General features: G+C 38.1%; 1 protein-coding gene across 1 annotated transcript; it reads left to right on the top strand.

Moving 5' to 3' along the window:
• The first annotated feature begins 1,185 nt into the window (after positions 1-1,185).
• Positions 1,186-19,948, top strand: LOC131364444 (immunoglobulin superfamily member 22-like). Its single transcript, XM_058407600.1, has 23 exons — positions 1,186-1,350; positions 3,165-3,324; positions 4,604-4,738; positions 6,590-6,726; positions 8,452-8,551; positions 8,639-8,675; positions 8,969-9,137; positions 10,648-10,761; positions 11,361-11,523; positions 11,761-12,036; positions 12,258-12,542; positions 13,497-13,621; positions 13,712-13,853; positions 14,391-14,687; positions 14,912-15,214; positions 15,360-15,533; positions 16,133-16,261; positions 16,640-16,936; positions 17,158-17,246; positions 17,459-17,651; positions 17,786-18,085; positions 18,826-19,152; positions 19,305-19,948. The coding sequence occupies exons 2-23, from the start codon at positions 3,186-3,188 to the stop codon at positions 19,370-19,372; spliced, it is 3,999 nt and encodes a 1,332-aa protein (XP_058263583.1). The 5' UTR covers positions 1,186-1,350; positions 3,165-3,185; the 3' UTR covers positions 19,373-19,948.
• Positions 19,949-23,576: the final 3,628 nt, after the last annotated feature.

Here is a 23,576-nt window from a genome sequence, read left to right as displayed (position 1 = left end):
TTGTACCCTTCAGGGTACCACCCCAGCGACGGCCATTTGTACCTTAAAAAGGTACAGTTTTGTACCTTTCTTTCTGAGAGTGTAGCAGCTAGAATCAGTTACTAGCTTCTCTTTTCTTTCTTAACAATAAACTGAAAAGACAAATAATAATTAAATTAAATAATTAAATGTCTGTTTACAGAAAGTTTTATCACACTGCAATTATATGTTTTAATTTGATAAAAAAAATAAAAAATAAAATCTATTTATTATTAGCATTTATATGGAAAGTCCATAGATTAAATGCAAATTTAGCAATTTGAGACACTGAGTCTCAGTCAGAGACAGAGAGTTTTGTGTTGTGTTTTCTTGGTCATACAGCAAGCTGCATTTTTCTGTTGAGTAAAAAAGAGAGGCTGGTAAGAAATAGCTGTTTAGCATGTTACATAACCTGACAAATGAAACTGGTTTCCTGGATGTTTCACAACATTAAGTGTAACTTTAAGCCAAGAAAATACAAATATAATTGTACAGCAGGCATATTTCATATATTGAGATCATTTTTTGAGATTTGTTTTTTGTGGTTTTGTTTCAGACACAGCCATATTTTAATTTGGAATTCATTTGGTACAGAATAATCTTGCAAAATATTATTATTATTATTATTATTATTATTATTATTATTATTATTATTACTACTACTACTAATACTACTACTACTACTAATACTACTACTACTAATAATAATAATGATAATAAATATAACTGTATGTTTATAAGATAACACACAGATAAGAAAACTAAACAGTAAGGGTCATAAAATAAAAAAAAAAAGCACATTTCCTGTTTTTCCCTCTGAATACATTTTGGATGCAAACTCTAGCATTCAGTAATATATTACATGAGGTTATTTAAAAACATGTACATATACACCAGAATTTTTGTACTGTGGTGTGTTTTATTTCTAAATCTGTATGAATATAATATACATTTCTTTGAGGAAAGGTTTAGTAAAGAGATTGTGGAGAGAAGTTAGTAAAACCTGAAAAGAGATTAATGATGTAGTTGTTAGCTGTGTCCTGATATATTATGTCTGTGGTTGCCTTGGTGTACTGGGTAAAGATGTGAGATGGGTCAGTGAATGTCAATGGTACACATGGGGAATGCTGTACTGGCCAGGGTCACTCTCTCCTACACCCAGCCTTATTTGTGCAGTAGTTGCACTGACCTGAACTAGAGGAAGCACAGAAGCAAAAGCTTTGCTATTCGAGGCAGAAGAAATAGGAACAGCACTGTGGTTGCTTCAGCATCCATGAGACAAAATCAACTGTAGCAACTTCTCCAGAACGAAGAAAGATAGAAAGTTGTCAGGTATGAAGGTTGTGTTGCATGGGTTTGGTGTTGATATTGCAAAATATGAGTAAAAAAAAACAGATAGAATGTGAATTGAGCCTGAATATTCAACACTGATTAGCCTGAGGCTGATATGAATATTAATATGTGTATGCGAATGCCATCCTTTGGGGGGGTTTTTCTGTGACCACGTTCACATAGAAAATGGGGCGATGATAACATTTAGCATCTTTGGCTCAAAGGGGTAATTAGCTCATTTAGGCGGTTGTGTTAATTGCACAAAAGGAACAAGCCATAAACAAGTTCTGTTTTGCCCTAATCCATTCAATTAATCTTACTCTCAGCTTATCATAAGACTTCAAAGGCAAACAAGTGCACTCTAGAGTGCCCTTGCTCCACTTTACCCTACTCTTTTGGATCAAGTAGAGTTCATGAGAGTGTGAATGAGCGATTAATTTAGGTTCTGTGACATGTGCTTTTAAATATTAATTATCAGGGTACATGAGTGGAGCAACAGGAAAGCTTGCACCGTTTTGTCCGGTAATCACAAAGTCAAATCCAGGCAATACTACAGCCATCTGTGGCCAGGAGACCAATAGAGCAAATTTCCAACGCTTTCTGGGTGGAAGAGAGAACACATCACTCTCCCCCTGTCAATGACCAGGCAATTACAGACATGTCTGTGTGAGCTTGTGTATGTAGAAGATGTGTATGTAGATTGGATTTTCATCTGAGTCTGCCATGCTTTTCTGTTAATGCATGCCTCAGAGAAAAAGCCTTCCATATTAGCCTTCACCCTCCCAGGTTGGTAGCTGTCATATGATAGAGAGCTGGCTGGCGGGTGGGAATTGGCAGGTAATCAAACTGGGTGGAAAAAATAATTGGTGGGGGGGCTTACATAAAAGGCTTACATAAGGCTAAAAAATAGTTCTGAGCCATGTTTGTGCCTCAGTCTTGAGCTGGAGGAGTTGAGGCAGGATACAGCAAAGTAGAATTGAACCATGATTCAAAAGAAAGATGAGGCTGTCTTCCACAATTGGTTATTTGTCCACTGGCTGTGCAGAAATCTGTTCACTGCCAGCAAGCGTTAGATAGACCGAGAGTGAGACAGGCAGATAGGGTCAGCCAGTGAAATGACTTCTGCTCATGAACGCAATCCACTTTTACAATAACAGTGAAAGCTTTTCACAGCTTTCACTGAGAATAAGGTGCTGCTCCCAATTTTTTTCTTCTCGCTCCTTTGTTCTCTTTGATGCCGCAGTGAAAAGAGGACCTCGTCTCAAAGCGGGTCAAAAACAAAGCTAAAGATTAGAAAAAAAGAACGGTGGGAAAATGTCACCTGGGCCTTGACAATAGCACATTTTTCTTTCTTTTTTCCCTTTTTGAACACATATCTAACAGCTATTGGTTTATATGATTCTTCCACCTTTCTGTCATCTTTCATGCCTCCAATTCAATTCAATTCAGTTCAGTTTCATTTTATTCGTATGTGGCATTTAACAATAGCCATTGTCACGAAGCAGCTTTAGAGCAATACATAAATTTTAAATGTATAAATTTATCCCTAATGAGCAATCCAGAGGTGAGGAAAAACTCCCTGAAACGACACGAGGAAGAAACCTTGACAGGAACCAGACTAAAAGGGGAACCCATCCTTATCGAAAAGTGCAACTCAATGACCAGGAAATGCATTTCAACAGGAAGTCTGTCAAGTGTTCACTGATGGAGACCAATATATGTCATATGTCATATATCATTTATCTCAATTGCTAGTATTTTACCAAATAATTTATTACTTTACTGTTTATTCCCTTATTCTCTTCATCTCACAGTTCATTAAGACAGAACCCAACATGTCTACTGAGGTTATCCAGTCCAGTGGAAGCAGAAAGGAGCAGAGCTCAGAGTTTCACACATCCTCCTCCAGCAGCTCTTATTCCATCAGTTCCATGCGTCTACGCAAGGTCACTCACACCTCCAAGGTGATCGAGGGTAAGACCAAAATATAGGATCTAATACCTTCAGGTCCAAGTCGAATCTCAAATCATATGCAGCTTCGGAGATTTCTAAATTTCTTTTTCACACCCAAGTCAAGTCTAATGTCCCTAAGCTGATATGCAGGTGATACTCAAGTCCTGATTAAGGTGCTGGGTTGGTGTAGAGAGTGGAGATATAGAGTCTCTGGTTACTTTAAATGAATTGTAGTAGGCTGTATTCATGTTCTCCATGCTCCCAGGTTTTATCCTGAGCCTGGATTATTGTTTGTGTGGATGTTATTTCACTATCTCTGTGGTAATTCTAAATTGCCCCAAGGTTTAAATGAGTGTGTGAATGAGTGTGTATGGTGTCCTGAGATAGACTTGTGTCCAATTCAAGCTGTATTACCACCTGGTGTCCAGTATTCTCAGGATATGCTCAGCATTGTCATCACTCAGGACTGCTGAATGAAGAAGAGAATGTCATAAATTCATTTTTATGTAAATTGCCTAATTTTTTTTTTTTATATTTTATTGGGATCATCTCATAAGTTAGAATCTTAAATGACTGCTGAAACCTCACAGTGTAAGAATCTTTTCAAGCTGCACTTATATCAAGCAGAGAAATCATATAAAATTCCATCACATTAAAGCTTAAAATATTTCACTCCACCGAGGCTATATATAAAACTCACAAATGGCAACCAGTGCAAATGTACATTACCAGTAGCTTTGTGAAAGACTTATGTCTCAATCCTAGACTAGAAGTCTCATTATCGTGATGCCTGAAACAAACAGTACATCAAACATCAGACTTTGTGTAATGGCTATGGTTTTTGAAAGCTTTTATTTTTGGAGAATCAAACACTATCTGTCAGTGGCAGAGACTCCAGACTTGGGCTACACCAGTGAATGATGTTGATTTTTGATTTCTTGATTGTTGTTTGTTGATTTTTCAGATTAATTTGATATTCTTCGTTAGCTTTTTTTTTTTTTTTTTTACATAAACGTGGCAGATGTTCAGCAAGCTCTGCTTTGCCTCAGTCTTCAATGATTCATTGAGTGGGATAATTATAATGAGAATGAACAGGCAGCTATGGATTTTTTTCCCTTACTGTATTCATTTGCAATTATTAGATGTGTAAATTACAACGCGGCTTATATATTTGTGGATAACGATGGTTGAGTATTAAATTAATGGTTGTATGCGTATCTATATTTATCGCCTGTAGCTATGTATGTATGCTGTGCTGTGTAAGAGTGTGCTGTATGAAACTTACATTTCTGTCTTACAGAGCAGTCAGCAGTGCAGCGTAAGACCTCGGCTGTGATGGAGTCATTCGATCAGGTGCAGAAGAGCTCTGAAATTCCTCCAGGAGAAAGTATTCCTGAGTTTGAGGAGAAACCTCGTTCTGTTACTGCTCAGGAAGGTGGGATGACCTCACAGCTCACATCATCGCGTTATGTATGCTTATATAGTATACTTTTATTATGAATATAATTATCATATATTCACTTATGGGGTCCTCAGTGGTTTTGTGTTAAGCATGTTGGGGGTTTGGTTCCTGCCTTCACCCTGTGTGTGCTGAGTTTCTCCCCATGCTTCGAGGGTTTCTTTAAGGTGCTCAGGTTTCCTTCACCAGACATGCACTGTAGACTGATTGGCATCTCTAAATTGTCTGTACTGTGTGAATGGATGTGTGAGTGTATGAACTTGAGCCCTGCCATGATGGCTGGGCACCACAACTAGGGTGTAAATTTCTTAATTCCTAACAAATCTAACAATCACACATTTCAGCTTTCATAATCACAAATAGTGTCAATCTAGTAACACTTTAATCTGTTTATTCAAACTCCTTCTCAAATAACAGCAGTTACTACATTCTACACAAACACATTGCACAGGAATGGTGGGAAATATCACATATGACAAAAACAGTACAACAAGGCTAACTATAGTAACAAACACATTCCAAACAATTACTCATAAACAAGGACTGATATTCAGCTTGCATTTTTTTAAGCTCATAATGCTCCATGCTAACTGTTATAACTTCAATTATATTAGATAATATTCAAAGGAGCAAATATAATATCAAATATACAAATGTCTGATTTGGATACAAAGCATTATCATGTAGTTTAGCATTATCATATAATTTCCTATCATCGTGCCTATTGACATGCTAGCTAACATTTCAGAGGTTGGAAATCAAGCTGTCGTTAGTAGAAGAATATACATAGAAGAAATACCACTTGATGATACAATTTCTAGTTGGGCATAACTTCCTCAAAAGATCATTTCAACATTTCTACTTTCTTTGTTTAAAAAAGAATTCAATATATATACAGTATATATACCACTATTTCTACCTCTGTAAATTCTACCTCTATTGTTATTATTATTATTATTATTATTATTATTTATTTATTTATTTATTTATTTATTTATTTATTTTTATTCATTTTTTTTTTTTACCTTAAACACAATTGCCTACATGTTTAATTTGCAAATAGTGAACAAAAGTATACTTATTATTGCATTGTATCACTAATGCACAAACATTTTTAGCACAGTGCGGTGTGCCTTTAAAATCCATATTTAAGGGAAGAAATATTAATAAAAGTATTAACAAGCATTAAAGTTAGAATGGTAAAAATACTATACTAAATATTATACTAAATTATTATACTACTAACTGAAGAAATTCCAAAACAGAAAGAAAATTAATGCTCTTTGGGGGAAATGAAAACACAGAACATATAATCTCCCACACAGCATGCTGACCATTTTTAACTACATCTGCAACTACATATATTTTAAATAAACATTTACCATAAAAAACATACACAGTGAGAGGATTATACTTAGATTTGAACCCTTGTCTGTTGCTGCAACACCCAAATCAATGTGCTCCATTGTGTAGCATAAACACAAGAACCTTTATAAGGCTTCAGTACAGAAAGAACCATGTCTGCCTGTCAAAAATGCACTACTTGTAAAAAAAAAAAATAAAATAAAAATCTTTTGGATAGAATAGAAAGGTGCTTCTGAATTATACATGGTTATGTCCATCAGAACACAGTGACACTTGTCATGATACGGAGCAAGAACACAGAAGTGCTGTGCTGCAAGCAGCGAAGCCACAGCCCTGAGTTACAGTTTTTAAGAAGAACTGTATTATTTATAGCCAAATCAACAACAGCCAAGTCATGTAGTTCTGTGCATGACAAAACAGCATTTCTAATTAACAGTTCATTAATAATCTGTCATTTTACAGGGGATAATGCTGTCTTCAAAGCAAAAGTGTCTGGCAACCCAACTCCTAATGTGACCTGGGCCAGAGAAGGCGGCAAGCTGCTGACTGAGGCTGCCAAGACTTTCTATGATGACGTGAATAAACATTATGTATTAAAGGTGAGGGACAGGTCAACCTGATTTATATCAGGCTTTCGAATCTGTTCTGTAGTTCTGGATGCACACAGGAAAATGATTGGTTCGGGGTTTATTATGTGTAGAAACCACGGCAGTGGCATTTACGTCAGTGATATTTTAAGAATTCTGAAGGAGTGAAAGATGCAGTACATGAAGTAACGTACAATGATGCGGTGATAAAGTTCTCCGTATCGAAAAATGTCAGCATGTCCCTGATAAACTCATAGCAGACCAAAGAAATACAGTTTATTAATATAGTGTGATGTTATTTACCACATCAAAGACAATTAATCATGTCGAGTGAGACATGAATAAGACAAGACTCCCAGCTGCAGTGAAAAAGACTGTATTTGGGTCGACTTATGTATTGTTGTGCAATCTCTAAGGAGCACCTTACCCCCAAACAAAGGCTCTCCCACGGGATAATGTGAGGAACCTGAAACGCTTCTACATGGAGCTTTCTTCCCTTTTGTATTTAGTGATTACGAATAAGGAATTGTGCAGATGGAAGGAAAGCCAATAGAAACCAGTTACCTTAGCAGGACACTCAGTGACTAATTCACAGATCTGACCTTACACCTCCATGCTGTTGAATTCTTGATTTTGATTGGTCAGAAGGTGTTGTTTAATTTGCTATAAAAGCCACTATAGTACTAGCTCTGTCTGAAAGGCAAATAACAGGTTTCTAAAAGATTATTGTTTATATGGTGACAGCTTAGAAAGGAACTTGAATGGTGAATGAGAAGATGGTAACTGGTGTACTTTAAACCCTTCTCAACATTAATTAAAATTCCTATATATTTCCTATCATTTTTATTCCCTACTTACTAAATGTTAAGCACAGCACTCCACTTTCTTTTACTGCAAAACCTCTTCTGCAGCTTCCTGTTTTACAAATCAGGTTATCCATGTGTGTGTGTGTGTGTTTCGGTTTTTTTTCCCGAAATTGGACATACAATATCTGCCTTGCTTAAACAGCAAAGAAAATTTCTTGCAGTTCTCAATGGTTGGAACTGACTTTCTAATATTACACAAATGCCCTTTTTGCCCTTAATGATTCACATTTGAAATTCAAACATGGTATTTAGACACTTCGTGTGGTACATTTCACACATTACCACAAGCATGGTTTTTGTCACATTTTCTTAACATGAATATTTTATTTTTTTACATGTGATCACACATTGTTCATAAGAAGTCACATGCATTTACCCCATGTGCATAATTTCATGCTGAAATGCATTTAATCATATGGGGAAACTTATCACTACATGTGAAATGTATGTGTTTTTTCAGTAAGTGTTAGTCAGAGTTATTAGTTTTCCTCTCGCAGTCTAAATGCCTCAACAGCGCTTGCATTTATCAAGAAAGCATGGTTAATAAACATTTAAAGAAAGTTAATGAGTAGATTTTGTATTGTGTGCTATTTCCAGTCTTGTGCCTTAAGAGAAGCTTAATTTGCCATTAGGAAGTAATTAAGATGTACATGCTGACATATTCATTGTCTTCCACCATCTGTTTTATGACTGAGAAAAGCTCCAGTAGGGCTAAATTAATCCACAGATGCCAAGCTGCTCCCTGTTGGCCATGAGGAGTACTGCAGCTATTAACTCCGTTCTAAGTGTCCATATCTGTTTTTCAAAGGCCATTATGCCTTTCGCATGTGTTTTTTCCCCCTCATTTTAATCTATTCTATACATTCATTAGATTAAAAACCTAACTCTGGAGGATGCTGATGTGTACAAGTGCATCGCATCTAATGACCATGGGGATGCCATTTACTCCATCTCACTCATTGTTACTGAAAGTAAGTCTGTGATTCAGATACAGCAATGTTACATGAAACACAGGATTTTCCATGATTCACAGCCTTGTTTTTATCGTCTTGTCTTAGATCCTGCACTGGACTTTAAGAAAAAGCTGAAGAAACGGTAAAATACAAATATATAGATTTTCAAGATTTATAGTATGTCATATTGCAAATCAGTTCCATGGGAAAAAAAACAAAGTTTAAATTAACACTCATTCTCGCACCCTAACCCTGACTCAAGCCATATTCTGCCTGTTTCAGTTTTGCCAGACATGCAAAAGCAGCATCATTAATAAAGACATGCATTCTTCTACCATCTGTTTTATCCGAATATACATTCTGGCAAATCCCTGCCAGGTGGAATATGCTGTATGTTTTGCTTGAGGGTTTGAAAGCAGTAATTATATGATGCAGGAGTGTAGAGAAGAGAGAGAAGAAGCCTCCAACTGAAGAGGAGATGCTGAAGATTCTGTCTGGAGCTGATAAGAAGGACTACGAGCGCATCTGCGCTGAATATGGCTTCACAGACTTCAGAGGCATCCTCAAAAAACTCAAGGAGATGAAGAAAAACGTGGATGTGGAAGTGAGTATCAAGTGGAAGAGAAACAGCAAAGATAGCACTAAATACAGTTCATTATAGATAACCCTCCTTTTGAACACTTAAACTCTAGGATCTGTTGGCAATCCAGTATTACATTCTTGACTTTAATAACTACTTAAAGTTCCTTCCTCTTAGTTTCACTGTAGTTACTCAAGAAGTCACAATTCTCAGGTACTAAATAACATAACTCCCAAAACAAAGAAGCATTAAAAATCTGGTATTTTGATTTGAAAAGTTGTTTAATATCATTTTAAAGCACATAAAGTACTGAGAATGGCCTAGGAACATCTATACACCGTTACACTCATGTACAAAAAAAGCTAGTCTATACTATATGCATTCACATTTACCTGTACACTATGTTGCCAAAAGTTTTGGGACACATCTCCAAGTCATTGAATTCAGGTGTTGTTTTTTCAGGGGTTGGGTTTTGCCCCTAAGTTCCAGTGAAAGGAACTCTTAATGCTTCACCAAACCAAGACATTTTTGGACAATTTCATGCTCCCAATTTTGTGGGAACAGTTTGGGGATGGCTCCTCCCTGTTCCAACATGACTGTACACCAGTGCACATAGCAAGGACTGAGTCCTGACCTCAACCCTATAGAACACCTTTGGGATGAATTAGAGTGGAGACTGTGAGCCAGACCTTCTCGTCCAACATCAGTGCCTGACCTCACAAATGCGCTTCTAGAGGAATGGTCAAAAAATCCCCATAAACACACTCCTGAACCTTGTGGAGAGCCTTCCCAGAAGAGTTATAGCTGTAACAGGCAGGCCAACTCCATATTACATTCATGTGCAAGTAAAGGCAGACGTACCCAGTTTTAGCCTGGTTAGCAGTCTCCGCTCTAATTCATCCCAAAGGTGTTCTATCGGGTTGCAGGCCAGTCAAGATCGTCCACACCAAACTCACTCATCCATGTCTTTATGGACCTTGCTTTGTGCACTGGTGTGCAGTCATGTTGGAACAGGAAGGGGTCATCCCCAAACTGTTCCCACAAAGTTGGGAGCATGAAATTGTCCAAAATGTCTTGGTTTGCTGAAGCAATAAGAGTTCCTTTCACTGGAACTAAGGGGCTGAGTCCAACACCTGAATTCAATGATTTGGCCTTTACATCCTCATGATGTTTTAAAGAGCATAATATCACAAATATTTCTAATAGCTGTACATATAAATTAGCTCATTTTTGTCACAGGTCAGCTCAACTGGGATTTCACTATCACATTGTCATATTCCCAGTGATTTATTTATTCTTAGCCAAACCTGTCCAAATCTACTATAACAAAACAATGTTTTCAGATCCATTCTATTAGAATGATAACTAGCTTAACACTGAGGTTCTTTGGGTAAAACTCTCAAGGTACCACATCATCCTCTAGTTTCAGATGTGACTGGTCCAAGGCTGTTTTGTGAAAATCACACTTGCACATTTGTGTTTTACTTTTACTCTTTAGTATTGTTTGCACACACTGATCACTGTCTGTTAACAGATGGTTAAAGTATTAAAGCCGTTGGAGGATATAACTGCGAAGATTGGCTCCAATGTAGCTTTTGACACAATTTTGGAGTTGAAAGATCCAAATATGAAGATGCTGTGGTTTCAGGTAAACTTACCTCTGTCTACAAACTTTATGCAGCTTGTTTATCATCCTGTTTAAGAGAGACATATATTTAAGCTTCAATTAATTGTTTGCTTGCATATGACATACTGCATTTGTACAAATTTCCCACCATATTTAATCCAACACAGCCAAAACAAAACATTATAAAAAAAAAAAAAAAACATGACTAGGGAAAAAATTTTGAACAACAAGCATATTTAAAGTATTTAAATATGGTTAAGAGCAAAAAATTTGCATACCCTTAGGGCATACCCTTTTGCACTCACTAAAAGTAAACCTCCAGTACTTTCCGTGTTTCTGTTGTTTCCCTGTTGTTTGTTTTCTATACAAAAAAGACACACGTGTCAATTTTCCTGCTCTATTTATAATGGAAAACATGGAATTGTTTATAATCTGCAGTTTCTCCACTTGTTTGCAGCTAGAATTGAGAAATCATTTCTCTAATTTACCACACATTATCTTTTTATTGGTGCTATAACTATAATTTCAAAGGGTTAATGTAATCTGCTGGACCTGCCTGTGTGTTTGTTTGGACTCAAGGTGTGTGTGTGTGTGCGCATACATAACAATTTGTTATTCAGGACAACGAGTTGCTGCGGATTCAGTACTCTCTTGGGAAGTATGAAGTTAAACAGCTGGGTACTAAACACATGCTGTGCATCACCAGTGTGTGTATGGCCGACTCTGGCACATACACTCTAAAGGTTGGAGAAAAAATCTTGTCTGCTAAGCTCACTGTCATAGGCAAGTGTCCCCTTACTTCACATAGTCTGCATTTGCTTCCTTTCAATATACAAGAATACCGTTTAAAATGTATAATATATACACATACTCCAGCTTCTTGAACTTATTTGCTCTCTCTGACACGCACTAAAGTTCAAAAGACAGTCTACAGCCTAAAAAAGACTGTATTTCTACAAGATGACAGCTTCTGATCACTCTTTCTTTATATTTTTTAATCTCTCTTGCCACTAATGGTAGATGAACCGTTGAAGTTTCTCACAGATCTGAAGCCGTTGCGAGTGATGGAGAGACAGACCGCTGTGTTTGAGTTGCGGCTCTCTAAGAAGTCTGACAGGCCTCTGGTGTGGCAGTTTAAAGGGAAAGAGCTCAAGCGAGATGAGAAGTTTGATGTGTGTGTGTCTGACGATGGCCTCACATACACTTTAAAAATCAAGGATGTCCGTCCCAGTGATACTGGTGACTATACCATCAGTATCGGAGATTTGACCACTACAGCCTCTCTGTTTATTGAACGTAAGAGATTTTAAATATTTTAACTACAAATAATCATTTTTTAATCATATTCATGACATACAAATGTCCTGATAAGCAAATAAAACCTATAAAAATGCAATATTACTTAGAGTATTTCTTCTTTGTGAATGTACCATGATAGCCCTGAGCCTTTTACGTTTATCATAGAAATCATCATTCTTTCTTGAGTGAGCCTCGATCAGTTTTTTTCTCATGATCAGGAATCCCCATTAAGTTTGTGAGCCATCTAAAGAATGTACGTGTGAAGGAAAAGGGCAAGGCCAGACTGGAAGCTGAGATGAGCTCGAAGGATGTTCAAGTGAGGTGGCTAAAGGATGGAAAAGACATAACTAACAACCGACGATATATCTTCATGAGGGAAGGCAAAAGAGCTGAGCTTATCCTTGAAGACTGCGAGCTGTCAGACAGTGGAGAATACACCATAGTGTGCACACAAGATAATGATACCCATGAGTATGTCAGCTCCTCAAACCTTACTGTGGAAGGTAAGCAGCCTTATCTGATGGGATTATATGATGTGCAAACATCTGTGTCTATATGTTGCTTGCAATTACAATATAATAATTTTGGCCTAGAATTAGATCTCTGTAGGTCAGTTGGTAGGTGTGAGAATGGATTGACAGATGGAACGGACAGATAGATAAAACTGTTAATTGATAAATGTATGGATGTGTGAATGTATGGATGGATGGATGGATGGATGGACGGATGGACCAATTAAAGGAAGGATGGATGGATCCTAATAAACTTATTAGTGCATGCTACCATAGTGATAAGAAGTTTGGATATATTGATTGGCCAACTATTGGATGGATGGATGGATGGATGGATGGATGGATGCATGGATAGATGGATGGATGGATGGACCAATTGAAGGAAGGATGGATAGATCCTAATTAACCTATTAGTGCATGCTACCCTAGCGATAAGAAGTTTGGATATATTGATTGGCCAACCAATGGAAGGATGGATTGACGAATGGACGGATGAATAGATGGATGGATGGATGGATGGACAGAGGGTGGAATAGATGTGATATAGAAGAATGATAGAATGGATATGTCAGGTCATGAATAGATGGATAGATGAATTACAGATGGATGTGACAGTTAGTGAAGGGATAGATGAAAAGTTGATTGTATGTCTGAATGGCTTGATACATGAATGGATGGCATTTGATAGACTTGTGGATGAATAGATGAATGGGCCAGTAAATGCATGGATGGATGAATGGATAGATGGATGGATGGATGGATGGATGAATAGATGGATGAATAGATGGATGAATAGATGGATGGCTTGATTTGCATGGATCTTGATATAGACTAGTTATTGACTTTATCACATGCCACAGTGGTGATTAAAACAATAAAAACAAAATACACCTTTTTTGCTCCGGTCTCTTGTCCTTTTTGTAATGTGAATATAAATATTTGCAGAGAGATTTGCCACTGTGAAAAGTGGAATGTCAGATGTCCAGTGTCCGACAGGCTCAGCTGCAGAACTCTGTGTGGTATTGGACGACGAGAAAGTAGATGGCGTCTGGTTTAAAGATGGTAAAGAGGTATGAGGCTTTTTTTTTATCTAATCACACAGTATTCAGTGTGCACTACTGACTGAATACAAGTGTCAAAGTGTGTGTCTTTACTCTCAGGTTACAGATCTTAGTGGGCTGCAGGTGATAAAGCAGGGGGCAGTTCATAAGCTGGTGTTCAGTAACATACGGGATGAACACGGGGGCAAATACACTTTCTGTGCCAAAGGAGCAGAGAGTGAGGCAGTTCTCCGTATAGCAGGTGATACAAATCTTCAAATACTATGTATGAGATTCAGATGCCACCAAGCATATAATGGCTGTGCTTTCTGCTTTCTTTGTTATGATACTTTTAGTCTCAAGAGTGCAGCATTACTAATTTGTTAGTTTGTTAAGGAAGAGATTCTTTTCTTAGAAACTTAAAAAGCACAGTATGGTGTCCCACAAGGGTCTCTAAAAGGCACACTGTTTTTCCCCCTTCATTTTCAAACCCTTGAAGATATAACTGGTATCCCTAATTTTTACTAGTTTTAATTTTTACTATAATTATTATTGCAATAATAATAATAAGATTCATTGTTATTATTTTTGTTGTTGTTATTGTTATGTAAATTGTATTTTCCTTTGGTTTTACAATGTTGGTATTCCTTATCCATTATGGGCTCTGATCGATGTCACATCAATTACAGCCCACCTCAGCTTCTAGTTTGTTATGTGATCCCTGCCTTTTCTTTATCAATGAAATCAATCAGGTGCTATATTACATGTGAATCTGAGCTGAGTAAAATTGTCCCCGTAGATCCTCCTGTTATTGATCCCACCCTGCTGGAAATGCTATCCAGCCAGCCGGTGACAGTGAAAGCTGGTGAGGCAGCCACCATCAGGATCCCCTTCAAGGGCAAACCTGCCCCAAAGGTGACATGGTATAAGGATGGGTTGGAGCTGGTGGAGGACAGCCGGACAGTGGTCGAACGTAATGGAGACTCCAGCACCCTGATACTCAGTAAATGTGTTAGAGAAGATAGTGGCAGTGTCACGCTTAAACTTAAAAATGACTGCGGCTCAGCTACTGCCACCGTTCAGCTCAGTGTAATTGGTGAGAACATGGCTTGTAGGCTAGCACAGTATAACAATACTCTGTTCCATTAAAATGATGTATATACTTAAATATTTTATTTCCATTTCTCAACCTTTAACAAATTGCTCATTAGTTTTCTTAAACACTACAAATATTTGACCTTGCAAAATGACATTGTCATTGGAGTGTTTCAGGTCACCAAATTCAGTCAGATCTAGAGATGTCCTTCTCTTGCTTTTTAGACCGTCCTAAACCCCCCCAGGGTAAAGTGGATTTTACAGAGTGTAGCAGCAAGTGCATAACCATGAAGTGGAAAGCGCCACGAGATAATGGGGGGCAGAAGGTGACCAGCTATGTTATAGAGAGGCGCATGGCTGGAAAAAAGTCCTGGATCAAGGTTGGAGAGGTGGATGGAGACACCACCACCTTCTGTAATGACAAGGTTGAGGAGGGGAAGTCATATGAATACCGCATCAGAGCATCCAACCCCCAGGGTTTGAGTGACCCTTTAGAAACTGAGCAGGTCTATGCTGGAGAGCCTATTGGTGAGTACTAGCAGTATAAGTGAAATATTGCTGCATAATAGATAGATAGATAGATAGATAGATAGATAGATAGATAGATAGATAGATAGATAGATAGATAGATAGATAGATAGATGTCATTGTAATAACTTATGTTCCTGCTTAGAGCCTCCTGGTGTAGCTCCTCAACCTCAGATTACTGATGTGACTAAAGACTCGGTCATGGTGACGTGGGTAACTCCAGTGCAAGATGGTGGTGCTCCTGTTCTGGGTTACATTGTGGAGAGGAGAAAAAAAGGAAGCAGCATGTGGGTGTCTGTCTGTAAGGAACTAATTCAAGGTAAAGGCAGTGATGTTTCTGAACTTTTGTCAACCCTAAACTGAAACCATTCTTTAACCCCAGACTAAATATCCTTACCAAATTTTCACTCAGACAATTGACTGTTCTTATATTCATACCAACTACAAGACATTTCCTGTATAATATATTTTTGACAGTACTTCAGTTTGTCTTAAGTTTCTCTTAGTAGAAGAACAAGCTGTGAGATGTTCCTTAGGGATTATTCAGTTTCCACCTTGCTTCCTTCCATTTTGCTGTGTCTTTATTATTGGAGTATGGAAATATGCTGAATATGCTGTGTAAATATGCTGAATAATTTCTCTCTAAGTACATAGGCTATGGAAAGTACAGGTTCTGTGTTAACATTTGTTATTAGTTAACAAAGCTTTTTAAATATTAATACAACTTCTTTCACAAAACAACTACAGTCAAATATAATCATGGTAGTCATAATACTGAATAACGGACACAAACTCTCTATAATGTTCAAGTGGTAACAAACTGGTTTACATTAAAATGGTGCCGAAAAAGAATATACTCAAATATACTGTACATGTAAGATAAGGAATTAATGCTCATAACACATTGTTTTGTCCCAGATACAAAGTATGCAGTAGGTGGTTTAGTAGAAGATATGGAGTATGAGTTCAGAGTAACTGCTGTTAACAGAGCTGGAGAAGGAATTCCCAGTGCAGCTTCAAACCCGATACTGGCAAAAGATCCTACACGTGAGCCTTATTCTGCTCTTATTGATATACTAGCAGTGATAACCTTAAACACTTGTCTTGCACATGTCTTGTTTTTCATCTAATTCTCCATATTTATTCCTAAATCTCTGTATTTAGTATTTTTCTGATATATTTTCTTATATTGTTATATTCTGCTATATTTTGTAATATTTTATATCTTGTTATTTGATATATTTTTGTTATATTCTATATTTTGTTATTTGATATATTTTTTGTTATATTTTTGTACCCTAATTTGGGTATTTTAGTATTTTTGTTAAATTCCTTCCTATTTATCTATCTATAACAGTGTTCTAGTAATTCCACTATATGTCCTCATTTCTCTCCATCTTGTTGCCCTTTTCCTCCATCTCTCAGGTGCCCCTGGCCTTGTTAGAAACCTTCAAGTAACAGACTCCTCCAACACCTCTATCTCACTGGCTTGGTGTTCACCCAAGACAGGAGACGATCCCTCTGGCTATGTCCTAGAGGTTCATTCTGAACATGCAAAGGAATGGACCAAGTGCACTAAAATTCCCATCACAAGCAACTCATACATTGTTGGCAGCCTGCAAGAGAAGATGAAGTATTTTTTCCGTATCAGAGCTGTTAATAAGGGTGGCATTGGAGAACCTGTGGAACTGGAACAAGGAGTTCTGGCTATGCCACCACCAGGTAATTTATTTACTATAATAAATAAAGTCACCCCTTTGGAGTGATTAGATTATGTGACATTTTGAAGGTTTTGAGTGAGCTAGGTTATTGAATATAATATAGGAGTAAGTAATCTCAGATCACTACACTGGTAAGCCAAATTAGATCAATGGGTTACATCAAGATATTTCTTGTTTTGTAATAATCTTTTGTGTTGTTGTTGATGATGTAACCCTGTACAGAAGTCCCAAAGTTTAACCTCCAAGCCAAGATGAAGAATCAGGTGGTGGTGCGTGCTGGATGTGCTCTATGTATCCCTGTTTCCTTTACTGTAAGTGTTTCTATTTTGATAACCATGAGCAACAGTTGTCAAAGTGTTTAATAATGTAGGGCCAGGTTCCACCAAGAGGGCATTGTAACCCAAGCATAAACTTCTCTCAGAACTGCTACATTAGTTAAATGAAATGTTAAATTTTGGTTCAGTAGGTGTTGACTGTAAAGGAACCCAGCACAATGCTTTGGAACTTGTCTCCTGTGTTTTAGGGCTCTCCATGTCCAGAAGTGACCTGGCTTAAAGATGGCATTGTGACCAATGGTCAAGAGATCATCACTAAGGGAAAAAACTATTCTCAGTTCCTGATAAGCATTTGTCAACGCTCTGACTCTGGAACCTACCGCATCAACCTCCGCAATGACTGTGGGGAGGTCCACTATGACATCACTGTCCATGTCACTGGTATTATATTTTCTGTCAGAAGACGTAGCCATACAATCACTCCATCTTTTACTTTTTATTTTCTCACATAGAATATATTAACTCATTATCATATACTTTTGGGATCTTCTTTTGTTTGTTTTGCTGTGTTCTAGATGTTCCTCGTCCTCCCAAGAACCTGCGTCTGGTGGAGGAGGTCCAGGGCACTGTGACACTGCAATGGGATCACACCCCTGACCTGGCTGATGATGAACACACCCATTACATCATCCTCAAGAGAGACACCAGCACTCCTACCTGGTTCACAGCTGCTGAACGCATTTTCAGCCGCAAATACACAGTCACTGGTCTCTTTCCAGGACGCAAGTACTACTTCAGGGTCATCGCTCGCAATCACCTTGGAGAAAGTGACCCTTTGGATACAAAAGAGCCTTTTACAATTGAGAAAGAGCACGGTAAGAGAGTTACAGATTAAAGCAATAGATTCTGAAGATCAACTGTCAACACACCATGACTTAGGACTCGAGTTACACCTAATTAACACTAACAAATCTCACTTGATTCTGACACTTTAGTGTCATGAGACATTGATTCTGACACCAAAATGAATATTATTGTCACTGTCTATCAGAAGTCAGATTTTTGCTCACTCCTTATGTTAGAAGATGCTATTTCAGAAGAATAACGTTTGTTTTAATAAGACTGAAATAAAGGTAGAAGTTAAAAAGAGATGGTTGCATGTAAACATGTGGTGTCATAATTGACAAAGGGAACACCACATCATCTGTGATTAAAAATGAATATTCGTAGGCTAAGGTATGTTATTTAAAATACAATGACTAGATAACTATAAATTGATAACAATAAAATACCAGGTTTTGTTTGTCAGTTCATCTGACATTTCTGACTACTAAAGTAGTTTCAAGGGACTCTAGATCTAACCTCCATGTCTTTCTATGACTTCTATGGCTTCATATGGATTCTTTGTTAGCTTTTTTTGGCTTTTCTTTGGCTTCATATGGATTCTGTATATGGATTCTATGGCTTCGTAAAAATTCATAAACATGTCTAATACATTCAATTCAATTTTCCCAAATGTCAAAGAACGTAAAACCAAAAGTGTGGATATGTGTAGCATATCATTTCCTTAACCATTTCTGATTGATGTTTTGTGATCATCTGAACAAACTTACAGAACACTTCACCTTGCATATGAAGCCATTCCCACATACACAGCAAGAGGTCAAGCCTGCCTTCATTTTGCCGCTGAAGGATCATTCTGTGCACCGTGGAAATGATTGTACCATGAGCTGCGCCTTCCTCGGCTCACCCATGCCACGTGTCTCATGGTACAAGGGAGACATGGCTATCTCAGACAGTCCTCGTTACTGGCGTAGTAGCGTTGATGGGGTCTGCACTCTCACTATCCCCATTTGCACGGCTCAAGACAGTGGGGAGTACACCCTGGTAGTGGAGAATAAGCTTGGGAAAGCCAAATGCAAGTGCAACTTGGTTGTCTTTGGTAAGTAGGGCATGGAAATTGAGAAAACAAAAGTTTCCACTCCATTGCATGGGTTATACTCCTTGCCTGTATTTCATTGATTTACAGTGACCGACATGACAAACATTTACCAATGTTCTTTAATCCTAATTAAAATGTTCTTTTTGCTGCAGATAAAGATGATAATAGACTGCTGGAATGCCTGACTCAGGATTCTGGAAAGGAAAAACACATTACATAAGCAGGGTACAAAGCCAGTGAACTTATCTGCAATCCTCAGAGGTTCCAAAATGCATCACTAATTATCAAATCACAAGGAGCTTCTTCCAAAAAGCATTTTAGCAGAAATTTTAATTAGCAGACAAAAATCGAGTGCAAACCGCTATGACTCTATGAATTCTATGACTCTATTCATCTGAGGTGAATATTTTATCTATCATACTGAGAATAAAATAAAACAGACAAGATACTAGATACAGTGGCCTTGTAGTTGAAGACGCAATCAGTTATCATTAATTTGCACCATAAAGGTTTTAAATGTGGAAACTATTATGTGTGGAACTTGGAAATGCTGTGAGACAGACCGCAGATTCTTTTTATTAGTAGCAACAACCATGGCTTTGAACATCATAAAATCTTTGACACCACTTTAGATTATAGTGCTTATGTTGAATGCATTCAAACTAAATTTGTGATTGTGAGCAAAACCTTTACCCTGACTGATCATCCTTCTGAATATATCCTCTGAACAGACCCTGTACAGTATGTATTCAGATGCCTTGTTATTACAGATAAATAAAATCTACATTATGTCAGCAAATGCAATCTGCCCTTTATGGTGTTGAATTTTCCAGAACAGTAACCTGTGTTACAGATCATTAACTGCAAAATACTGTTTTGGCTTTGACCTTACTGCATGAAGTGAGCCGGACAGCATAATCTGTTAATCAGGTAACAGTTCCATCAAGCATGTAAGAGGGAAAACTCACATGATCAACATTAATAAACAGCTAAGAGTGTAAAATGGTCATGAGGATAGAGGGTGAGCTTATATTTAAAACCCTGAGGGTAAGATAGTGAATATTCCCTCAGGCCTAAATCACTCCCAGCTCATTTAGAAAGCTGTGGGCATGTTTGGATTTGCATTGCAGGAGCTTTACAAAAACAAGTATTAAGTGTCATGTATAATATTCTCTAGAGCGAGGCACCAGTGTTTTCCTGTAATCAGAGATGAGCAAGATTCCAGATATGTGTATTTAAAGCAATACTATGTAATGGTCAATAGAGGGCAGCATTTTCCATTAGGGACGAGTTCAGGACAGTGCCAAAGTGTTGTGTTGAGTGATTGATTTCTGTCCAGTGTTTCATAATGTGCATAAATTTCATATTAGCAGGAGAACAAAGAGCCTTTGTCACATATACATTACAACACAGTGAAATTCAGATATCACTGCTTGTTAGGAATTTGGGTTTAGCCATCATACCGAGCCCCCGGAGCAGAAAGAGTTAAAGGTCTTCCTCAATGGCCCAGCATTTGGCAGCTTGGAGATGCTACGACTTGAATACTGACCTACTGATCAGTAACCCAGAGCCTTAACCACTGCCCTACTAGCAATATCCTAAATCATCATACTATTAACTAGCTAGCCATCTTGGAGTCTGTCTAATCTATTTTTTTTTATCTTTTGTGTATATTAACAGTGTGCAGTAGTTAAAATGTCTAAAAACAAACAATTAAATGAGAAAAATTTGTGGAAAAAACACTATGCTGATATGCCAGGTTATAATCAGGTTGTATTAACAACTCAAAATAATCTTTTGCATGTTGAATTTAAAATACACTATATTGCCAAAAGTATTCACTCACCTGCCTTGACTCGCATATGAACTTAAGTGACATCCCATTCCTAATCCATAGGGTTCAATATAACATCGGTCCACCCTTTGCAGCTATAACAGCTTCAACTCTTCTGGGAAGGCTGTCCACAAGGTTTAGGAGTGTGTTTATGGGAATTTTTGACCATTCTTCCAGAAGCGCATTTGTGAGGTCACACACTGATGTTGGACAAGAAGGCCTGGCTCTTAGTCTCTGCTCTAATTCATCCCAAAGGTGTTCTATCAGGTTGAGGTCAGGACTCTGTGCAGGCCAGTCAAGTTCATCCACACCAGACTCTGTCATCCATGTCTTTATGGACCTTGCTTTGTGCACTGGTGCACAGTCATGTTGGAAGAGGAAGGGGCCAGCTCCAAACTGTTCCCACAAAGTTGGGAGCATGGAATTGTCCAAAATGTCTTGGTATGCTGAAGCATTCAGAGTTCCTTTCACTGGAACAAAGGGGCCAAGCCCAGCTCCTGAAAAACAACCCCACACCATAATCCCCCCTCCACCAAACTTTACACTTGGCACAATGCAGTCAGACAAGTACCGTTCTCCTGGCAACCGCCAAACCCAGACTCGTCCATCAGATTGACAGATGGAGAAGCACGATTCGTCACTCCAGAGAACGCGTCTCCACTGCTCTAGAGTCCAGTGGCGGCGTGCTTTACACCACTGCATCCAACGCTTTGCATTGCATTTGGTGATGTATGGCTTGGATGCAGCTGCTCGGCCATGGAAACCCATTCCATGAAGCTCTCTGCGCACTGTTCTTGAGCTAATCTGAAGGCCACAAAGTTTGGAGGTCTGTAGCGATTGACTCTGCAGAAAGTTGGCAACCTCTTCGCACTATGCGCCTCAGCATCCGCTGACCCCTTCTTATAATACAGCTGACAGTTGACTGTGGAATATTTAGGAGCGAGGAAATTTCACGACTGGATTTGTTGCACAGGTGGCATCCTATCACAGTTCCACGCTGGAATTCACTGAGCTCCTGAGAGCGACCCATTCTTTCACAAATGTTTGTAAAAACAGTCTGCATGCCTAGGTGCCTGATTTTATACACCTGTGGCCATGGAAGTGATTGGAACACGTGATTCTGATTATTTGGATGGGTGAGCGAATACTTTTGGCAATATAGTGTATCTCAGCGGCTCTAGTATATTTGATCTGCTTTGTCAGCAAGTTGGTAACAAAAATATTCATTGCACATGTACAATTACTATAGTCTTGAGAATACCAATGTATTACAACCTGGAAGTGAAATGGACATAATATGAATTATATGTCATGAATATAGACAAATTACCCTAATGACTGTGTCAAGTCAAAAGTCAAAGAAGCTTTATTGTCACTTCAACCATATATAGCTGATGCAGTACACAGTGAAGTGAAACAACGTTCCTCCTAGACCAAAGGTGTTACACACAACAAAGACAAAGTGCAGTGACGCAGACAGACATAGATCTAAACTAAACTTAAGGTGCAAGAAAACTAGACAGAAGTGCACAGGATGACAAGACAAGACAAACTACATATAGACCGACTCTGTGCAAAAGAATAGTGTTGACAGTGAGTGCAAATAATAGAGTTAACATGTAAACAGGATCAATATAAAGTGTAAAGTGTAATGTAAAGTGACATATGCATGCAAACAGGACAATTATTGTGTGTGTGTCCAGCACAGTATAGATCTCTGTTGAAAGCAGTTCTCAGTTGTATGTGTGTGTCTGTGTCCAGCACAGTTCAGTTCTGTGTCATTATAAATACACCTGTTTCTGGAATGAGTTTGTTAGATCAGTTAAATTAAAATAGCATGAGGACCAACCAAGAAGCTACCAAAAGAAGCCCAGGACAGCTTGTTCTGGAAAAGAATCAGTGTATGGTTATTATTAAAAATCCCAAGCATTGTTGAATATCATGATGAGCACTGTGAAATCTGATATTAAAAAAATTAAAAAATATGGCACAGTCACGACTTGGCCCAGAGGAAGCCATCCAGCATAAGCTATTGTCCAGGGAAGGGGGGATTATTCAGAGAAGAACCCAAACATCCAAGTATAACTCTCAACATGATTCTGGAAAAAAGAGAGAGGATTTAAAGGAAATTGTTTATTCTTCCATGTTGTACTAACCTCCAGATCTCACATAGCACAACACAACACTACAAAACTCTGAAGGAAATGAATACTTACGTCAGGCATGGTATATATTAAATGTATTTTTGCTTAGATCTGATTTTAAGTCTTTTCTATGACCACAAGAAGGCTTATAAGGTGAAATGTTACATATTGGAGCTGTGCAGCTGGCTGTGGCATCGTGTCAGCTTTTCTATCAAAATTCAGCTCACTAGCAGCCTGACCTGGTGCCGCGTCCCACTCCACAGTGGTTTCTTTTAGAATCTCGATTCTAGACAGGAAATCTCCCCCTCTTTGGCCAAAAGCATAGGCCTATTCCTCTTTTATTGACGAAAGAAAGCCTCTTGTTTGCTGTTTCCTTTTCTTTAAACTCTCTAGAATTAGACTAAACTAAAAAGAAGTGAAACATTAGTAAGCAGGGGAAGTATCAC

This window comes from Hemibagrus wyckioides, linkage group LG14 (genome assembly GCF_019097595.1).
Source record: "Hemibagrus wyckioides isolate EC202008001 linkage group LG14, SWU_Hwy_1.0, whole genome shotgun sequence".
Taxonomy (NCBI): domain Eukaryota; kingdom Metazoa; phylum Chordata; class Actinopteri; order Siluriformes; family Bagridae; genus Hemibagrus; species Hemibagrus wyckioides.
Note: the sequence above shows the minus strand (reverse complement) of the source record. Positions and strands in the feature narration are given on the sequence as shown.

What these genes read in the sequence shown, in the direction of transcription:
- LOC131364444 (XM_058407600.1), top strand. Translation starts at nt 3,186, where the DNA reads ATGTCTACTGAGGTTATCCAGTCCAGTGGAAGCAGAAAGGAGCAGAGC. An exon ending in AAGAAAAAGCTGAAGAAACG is followed by an intron (nt 8,676 to 8,968) that starts GTAAAATACAAA and finishes TATATGATGCAG; the next exon opens with GAGTGTAGAGAAGAGAGAGA. An exon ending in GTGCAACTTGGTTGTCTTTG is followed by an intron (nt 19,153 to 19,304) that starts GTAAGTAGGGCA and finishes TTTTTGCTGCAG; the next exon opens with ATAAAGATGATAATAGACTG.